Source organism: Microplitis demolitor, chromosome 6, assembly GCF_026212275.2.
Source record: "Microplitis demolitor isolate Queensland-Clemson2020A chromosome 6, iyMicDemo2.1a, whole genome shotgun sequence".
NCBI classification, from domain to species: domain Eukaryota; kingdom Metazoa; phylum Arthropoda; class Insecta; order Hymenoptera; family Braconidae; genus Microplitis; species Microplitis demolitor.
Window position 1 is genome coordinate 21367457 of NC_068550.1, and position 7798 is coordinate 21375254.

The 7798-nt window shown below is 36.0% G+C and overlaps 2 protein-coding genes across 2 annotated transcripts; both read right to left on the reverse strand.

The window, feature by feature from the left end:
• Positions 1-2303: 2303 nt before the first annotated feature.
• Positions 2304-3859, reverse strand: LOC128668108 (golgin subfamily A member 6-like protein 22). Its single transcript, XM_053740275.1, has 3 exons — positions 3333-3859; positions 2832-3212; positions 2304-2649 (listed from the first exon to the last, which is right to left on the reverse strand). The coding sequence occupies exons 1-3, from the start codon at positions 3857-3859 to the stop codon at positions 2304-2306; spliced, it is 1254 nt and encodes a 417-aa protein (XP_053596250.1).
• Positions 3860-4619: 760 nt separating this feature from the next.
• On the reverse strand, positions 4620-5546 carry LOC128668109 (golgin subfamily A member 6-like protein 22). Its single transcript, XM_053740276.1, has one exon. The coding sequence runs from the start codon at positions 5544-5546 to the stop codon at positions 4620-4622; it is 927 nt and encodes a 308-aa protein (XP_053596251.1).
• Between the last annotated feature and the right edge of the window lie 2252 nt (positions 5547-7798).

Sequence of the window (7798 nt, forward strand, 5' to 3'; positions counted from 1 at the left end):
TTCACCGAACTCTTGCGAAATGGGTTTTTATGCCATAAAAATTTTATCATGTATCTTTTATGGTTGATAATAAATTTATGATTTTTAAAGAAAAAAAAAAGTTATTACTTCTGATCAACCTAATAACTTTTTTTGGTTCTTACTAATGTAAACTTTTTTTTTCGTTAATTCTTTTAGCTTGTTTTGTTCATCGACTACAATAAGTAAATTTTTATTTCAAGGCTAACTAATATAAATTTTCTTTATTTATTTTTCAATTCTTTCAGCTAAATTGTATATCAAATATAATCGTAACGATAAAAACTTATTTAAATATTTTTATTTCAGGGCCAACTATATATAAAATAGTTTTATTTGCACAACTTATAGGTCGTATACAAATTTTTACATAAATCATATTTTCATTTGGTAAAATATTTACTTCGTTATATATATTATATCTTTCTTACTTTTTAACTTCTATAATTTATTTGTTTTTGGCTTCTTATATTTTTTGCACGTCACAGTCTTGGAATCCCGCTTGCACCACGCTCCGTAACCCTGAGTTGACTCTCAAAATTTCTTCAATTCTCTTGAAGACCGTACATAGTTTTATATCAACCTCTCCTTTTAATTTTGCTATCAACTTTTCTTCTACTTTTTTATCCTCTAACCCTCTCCACTCTTCTAGCAGCTCTTTTTCCTTCTCCACCCCTTCATATATTCCTTCACATTTCAGTAGGTGTATCAACGTTTCCTCCTCTTTCCCACACCCTCTACAGCTCCAGTGCCTGTACCCTTTTTTGCCCGCTCTTCCCAAATTTCCACACCTTATCCTCGCCCACATCTCCTTGTCCTCCCCTCTTACATTATCTTTTTTCCAGTAGTTATCTTCTTCTTTCTCTAATCTTATTTTTTTGTTCAATGTATTAAACGTTGATTTGTTTATTGCGTCTTCAGCCTCCTTTTACGTTCTCTCTCATTTTCTTAATGCCCTCATTCAGCTTTTCCTCTATTTCCTCTACTCCCGCATCCCTGTAGATCATCTCTATCACCTCCTCGCATTACATTTTTTTTAGCGCAACCTTCACCATTTTCCCCCATTTCGTCGGGCACCTGTTCATAATCCCTCTCATTTCTTCTTTCAGTGCTATCCTTGGCCATCTCTATTTTTCCATCATCATACAATCCTTCATATATCTTACTGCTCTTTCTTTTAATATTACTTCCATCTTTTCTACTCCCATCTCGTCCCTCCAAATATATTCTGGTGTATCCCTTCTTACTCCTAATGCCATCTTGCAGAGCCTCCTATGCACCCTCTCTATTTCTTCCGACTTTTCCCATCCCCAGACCTCCACTCCGTACAAAGCTACTGTTCTTGCCACAGTGTTCATCAGATACATCCTGTCCCTCATGCTGTTCCTTTTGCTCCTTTTTATCACTCCCCATACTGCATTTGTGGCCTTTTGTGCTTTTTGTGCTAGTTCCTTTTTTTGTTTCCCTGCGCTATTCCTTGTGGTGAAATGGTACCCAAGATATTTAAATTCTTTGACTTCTTCGACCTCACTTCCTTTATACATCCATTTCTTTCCCTTCTTTTTTCTACCTCCATTTCTGCATATTAGAATTTTTGTTTTTTCCACGTTCACCTCCATCTTATTCTCTTCTGTGTATCTTTCCAGCTCTTTCAGCATCCCTCTTAGCTCCTCTTCTGTGTCCGCAACTAGCGCCACATCATCCGCATATTTCATGACATGTATTCGTTGGTTCCCAATCATTGTCCCTCCTCTCTTCTTCTCTTCCATCGTCTTTTCTAGGTCGTCGATATCTATGCCATATAACGCTCCGCTCATCGCACACCCTTGTCTTTCCCCTTTTCTTGTTATAAATTCTTTTGTCTGTCTTCTTTTTCCTACTTTCACCTTACAATATGTTCTTTTATATATTTCTCTTATTATTCTGTGCATTCTCCCTCTGGCCCCCTTCCTCCATACCTTTCTCTTCATTTTTGGTCTCCTGACTGTGTCGAACGCCGCTCTAAAGTCTATGAACCCGATGCATAATTTTCCTCCCTTCCTCTTCATTTTGTTGTTTATTAGACTATTCAATACAAATATGTGGTCCCTTGTCCCTCTTTTTTTCCTGAACCCCACCTGACTTTCCCTTAAAATTTTTTCTTTATCTATCCAGTTATTTAGCCTCTCCGTCATCATAGTTGTCAATAACTTGTACCCTGTATTTAGAAGCGAAATTCCCTTGTAATTTTCTGTTCTTTCTTCGTCTCCTGCTTTGTAAATCGGAATTATCACTGCTGTGTCCCATCATTCTGGCATACTTCCTTCGTCCCATATTCTATTTATAATTTCGCCTATCCATTCAATGACATCTGGTGCACTGTTCTTTATAAATTCTGCTGCCATCCCGTCTTCCCCTGGAGCTTTGTGATTCCCGAGCTTTCTTATTGCGGCTTTCACTTCTCTCCTGCTGAAGTTTTTATCGAGCTTCGGCTCCTCTGATCCTTCATTACTACCTTCTCCTTTCCACGGCTCATTTTCTTCTTCTTCCGATTCTTCATTGCCTTCCCCATTCAGCAGATCACTAAAGTGCTTTTCCCATTGTTTTGCTTTTATGCTGTTGCTTGCAGCTCTTTTCTTTCTTCCTCTGAACCTATTTATGGCTTCCCACCATTTTGTCATGTCTTTGGCGTTATTTATCTCCTCACACCTTTCCATCATCCACCTTTCCTTGCTCTCTTTGATTGTTTCCCTATATTTCTTTCTGCTTTCCTTCAGATTTCTTTTTTTTTCTTTGTTATTATCCTTGATGAATTCTTTGAGCTTCTTCCATACTTCTTTTCTTTTTTTTTACCCTCGATATTGTACCACTTTTTTTTCTCCTTTGTATCTTTGTCCTTCTTTCCTTTCATCACCATCCCCGTTTTTTCAGCCCCTTTTCTTACTATTTCCTTTATATCCTCCCACTCAAGCTCGGTTTTTTCCTCTACTGCTTCTGTCAGTGCTTCCTGCGTTGCTTCTGCATACTCCTGTATTTTTTCTTTCTTCCAGATCAGCTTATTTGCTCCAATTTCTTCCTGCTCTTCCTCCTCTGACATGCAGCTTCCTTCCTTACTCTCTTCCTCATTTCTCTTTACCTTATATCTCGCCAACACTGGTAGATGATCTGACTCTATTCTTTCCACCACTCTTACCTCTATTTCTTGCTCATCGCCTCTGTCCAGCGTTAGTATTAGGTCAATTACTGATCCTAAACTCTCTTCGTCTCCCCCGACGTAAGTTATTTCCCCACCTTCATCTCCTCTTGCTCTATCATTTTATACGCAGAGTCCTAACTCATCACACATCTTTAGTAATTTTTTTCCTTCGCTGTTTACTGTCTTGTCTCTCGATTTTCTTTTTTTCCTCACTCTGCCTTCGTCCTCTCCTGTTACGTTTTCTTCTCCGATTCTCGCATTAAAGTCCCCAATGATCATCACACTTTCGTCCCTGTTTGCACATTTTTCTATCTGCCTTCTTAGCTCCGTTTCTAATTTGCTCATTCCTACATTGTTATACACTGTGATTATACTTTCACTTTCCTTACTTTCTTCCAACATCATTCCGTATTTCCATTCCCTGACTTCCCATTTTGGTTTGCAATTTTTTTTTATCCCAATAATATGACCTCCCTTTGCTCTTCCTCTCTGTTTCTCTCTCGTCGCAGGCTTCGCCCACCATTTGAATTCTTTGCTCAGCCTCTCACATGTTATTTCCACCTTATCTTCCATTACCCATGTCTCCACAAGCACAACAATCTCGTTTTCTTCCATCATTGTGGAAGCTTTTTCTACCTCATTCATACCTGCAACATTCCAAAACATTATTTTCCTTCTCTTTTCTTGCTCTCTTCCTTTATTTTGGTCCTCTCTCTCCTTGGCCTCTGTTTCTCTTTCTGTACCCACTCTCCACTCCTTTTTCTCATCATTCGCCCACTTTCATAATTCCAATTCTCCTTTTTTTTCATTCCAACACCACCACACCTCCCCAATTTTTATTTTCTTCCCCTCTACTTCTGTTACATTGCCATTACTCTGCTCCCATTTTCCTTTTCTTCTTATCCACCTCTCGACTTCTAACTCTCTACTCGTTTTTTCTTCCCCCACGAACACTCCGGTCCCTTTTATAATCTTCCGTCTTCCCAGAATGTCTCTCTTCTCTTTCTCATTTGCACTCTCGATTATTATCTGTCTTCCTTTCTGGAATTTTACTCTCATCGGCTCAATTCTGAATTTCAATCTCCTTTTCATCACCTTCATTACGTCTTCTTTTCTTCGGTACATGCCATTTTCATAATATATGTGTATGTTTAACCTTTTTTGCTTCCTTTCTTTTAGTTCTTCCTCCAGCTCATTTCCATTAATTTTTTTTGGCGTTTCTTCAATGAGCTTTTCTTTTTCTTGTCTTCTCCATTCTTCATTTGTTTTGTCCTTCTTATCTTGTCTTTTCCTCGCCTCGCTCACGAATCTTTCCACCTCATTTTCCAAGCTCCATTCCCTCATTTCTTGAACATTCCTTTCATTCGCCCACGCGTTTTCTGTTTCCTTCACTCTTGATCGCCCTCTTTCCTGCCTTCCTCCACTGTTACTCTTTCCTTGTCTCTTTGTGTCGTGACTCTGACTGTCGTGTTGCTTTCCTTTTTTTTTCCTCGGTTGCTTTTGTCTTATTTGGTATGTTCGTCTTACTTTCTTTCTCCTTTTTTATTTTTTCACTTAGCTCTTTAATTACTCTGTCCTTTTCCTTTATGCGTTGTTCTCTTTTACCAATTTCCTTCTCTAATCTTTCTATTTCCTGTCTGTGTCTTCTTTCCTTTTCCACTTGGTCTTCTTTACATTTGCTCCTAATTATTTGGGCCCCTATCTTCGAGGTTTCTTGTCTTGTACATGCCTTTATTTCTTCCATTGATTTCATTATCAATTCTTCAACTTTTGTTTTTACCCTGTCTTCTATCTCTGCGATCAATTGCCACATCTTTTCCTCTGAATTTTTTTCACTATCCTTCATTTCCTGCTTTTGGCTCCAATTTGACATTCCAGTCTGCGTTGCTTGTTCTCTTGTCTTTTTTCCCACTTCATCTTTCTGTTTGTCTTTCCTATCATTGATTGTCTCGATTATATCTAACTCTTTCGCCTCTTCATTACTGTCCTTCTCAACTTGCAGACTTCCTCTACTGTTTCTTGCCGGTGTTCTCGCTAGCTGAAATCCGGCTCTGCACCAGTCTACCTCATTTATATTGTCTGTGTTTTCTACCTTTTTTGCTTTTGCCTTTATTATATCCATCTGACTAAACACAAATTTTTCTAACGCTCCATTTTTCATACCGTAGTCTCTTTTACTCGCTGAATTTGTACTTTTGAATGTGCGCGGCCTTCCCCTCCTTCTCTTGGTCATCCCGGCGCTTGCGCCATTCGCTTTACCTCTCTCATGTCTTTCCTCGTCACTTGTCATCTCTTTGTATGTGCTGCCCTCTCGTTCCTCGTCACTTTTTTCCTTCGTCTTGTCTCCCGCCATTTCCTCTATGTCCGCCAAAACCCTGATTGCTTTTACCTTTTGGTTTCCGCGTCTTTTGCTTTTCCCGTGCCACAGCTTTTCTTTTTTTTTATTATTTACCTTGTTTGGTGTTTTTCACTCCTACCTTTTTTACTCTAAACTTACTTGCCTTTTCTTTTTTTTTTTCACTATTTCATTTATTTTTGCACTAGCTACTCTTTTACACGTCTGTTCACTTACACAGCTTACAGCGCTCCTTTCAGGGCCAACTAATATTTATTATTTTTTTTTTTTTATTCTTTCAGTTAAATCTTATATTAAATAAATTATTGTTTATAGAATTGACTTGAAATTACATTTTTCAGCGCTTCATTGTATTGAAAAATACTTATTTAAACGTTTTCATTTCAGGGCAAACTAATATTTAATTTTTTTATATTTTCAGCTAGATCATTAACTAATTAAATTGTTACTTATAAAACTGACATCAAATGACAAATTTAAACTCCCCATTGTAATGATAAAAACTTACTCAATAATTTCTGTTTCAGGGCCAACTAATATTTATTTTTTAATTTTTTTTTTTTAATTCTTTCAGTCAAATTTTAAACTAAATAAATTATTGTTTATAAAATTTATATTAAACGGCACTTTTCAGCACCTTGTTAAAAAGTTGAAAACTTGTTTAAAAATTTCCATTTCAGGAATCAACTAACATGAATTGTTTTATTTTTTTTTTTTTTAATTTTTCCAGTCAGGTCGTACATCAAATAAATTATTCTTAATGTAATTGACGTCAAGTGGGACTTCAGCGCCCTATTATTACGACGAAGAGTTTTTTAATCAATCCAATATCAAGGTGAACTGTCATAATTTTTTCTATTTTTATTTTTTGACTTTGATTTCAAGTAAATTATACAAAAAACAACCATACCCATACGTAAAACCATACCAAATTCAAACCGAACGGCTCTTTTCAGCGCCTGGCTCACATGGAGAAAGTTCTTGAGCTTTTGGGGTCCTGTTCATGCAGGGCCCCCCCCCCCCAAATTTTTTATACGTCTATTCTTTTCAAGTTTCAAATTATACTAAATAAGCAGTCATAAGATATACAAAATTTTTTTTCCGTACAAATAACATAAAATTTTTTTCTTGCAGAGTATAATTTCCTTAAATAAAATTTCCGAATACCCATAAAACCCATCTTTAACTTTATCCTTTCCCATTGGACTCAACAAATTCATGAAACTTTTTTTTGTTGAATTTTACGGCAATTAGTAAAAAATTTTCTAACCTAGTCTGCAGAATTTATATCTATCATTTCTGTACTCAAAGATCAATATATTTATAAACTAAAGTGTGAACTATAATTTAACGAATGTTAAAAAATTGTAATTCTTTGTCAGTCATTTAAAACAATGAAACATTTACTGCGAAAAAATATCGGAGCATTGATGTGAGTTAAATGTTACAGAACTTAAATTATTATCCACGAACGTCAATTATAGTGGCCCTAAAAAGAGCCATTTACAACTTAAAGTGTAAATTTTCAGTATCCAATTATAAAAAATCTGTACATAGAAATAAAAAGAATTCCCAAAGAAAGACATATTTCGTTTGAGATTTCCTCAAAATAACATGAAAACCAAATTATAAAGTCGTGATGACAACTTTTTTTTCGCAACCCGGGATATTTTTCTACTACTTATTGGTTAGCCGATACCGACTCAATCAATATTGTTATTATTTTGCGTTATAAATAATTACTTATAGCTGTAAAACTATAAAACTTACACTCTTGTAAACATTAAACAGTCAATAAAAATACTTAGTTGGAATACTTTTATTTGTTAAAATAAGAGACTAATGGTGAGGCAAAAATAAATATATGCACAACTCGAAATGTATAAAAAATCATAATTTAGTAAATATTAAAATTTGTACTTGTTGTTTAGCCACTTACTAAATAAATATAAATATTGAAAGAGTATGGAAGCATGGATTGAATTCTTAGGTGTAAACTTGAATTGTTCTTTACGTATGAAAAATTTGGTGGCCCTGAAAAGGGCCGTTTTTAACTTAAGTCAGAACTTAAGTATCTAATTAGAAAGTATCTTCACCTGTACCATGATATATACTTCATCGCTGGCTTCATGTAATATGCCACAGAAGTCGTCTCTGCCACGTCGTCTGATGCAGTTGCCCAAGTGTATGTAGTCATCGTAGGCCTTGAAAGGAGCAGACTGGTCGGTGAGGGTCGTCAGGTTACCGAG

Excerpts from the sequence above, each read along its gene's own strand:
- LOC128668108 (XM_053740275.1), bottom strand. The coding sequence starts at position 3,859 with ATGTTTTGGAATGTTGCAGGTATGAATGAGGTAGAAAAAGCTTCCACA. Across the intron at positions 3,213-3,332 it reads TTACTAAAGATGTGTGATGA|AGGCGATGAGCAAGAAATAG; the intron begins GTTAGGACTCTG and ends AACGCTGGACAG. Across the intron at positions 2,650-2,831 it reads GGTAAAAAAAAAGAAAAGAA|GTTCAGAGGAAGAAAGAAAA; the intron begins GTATGGAAGAAG and ends AGCCATAAATAG.
- LOC128668109 (XM_053740276.1), bottom strand. The coding sequence starts at position 5,546 with ATGGCGGGAGACAAGACGAAGGAAAAAAGTGACGAGGAACGAGAGGGC.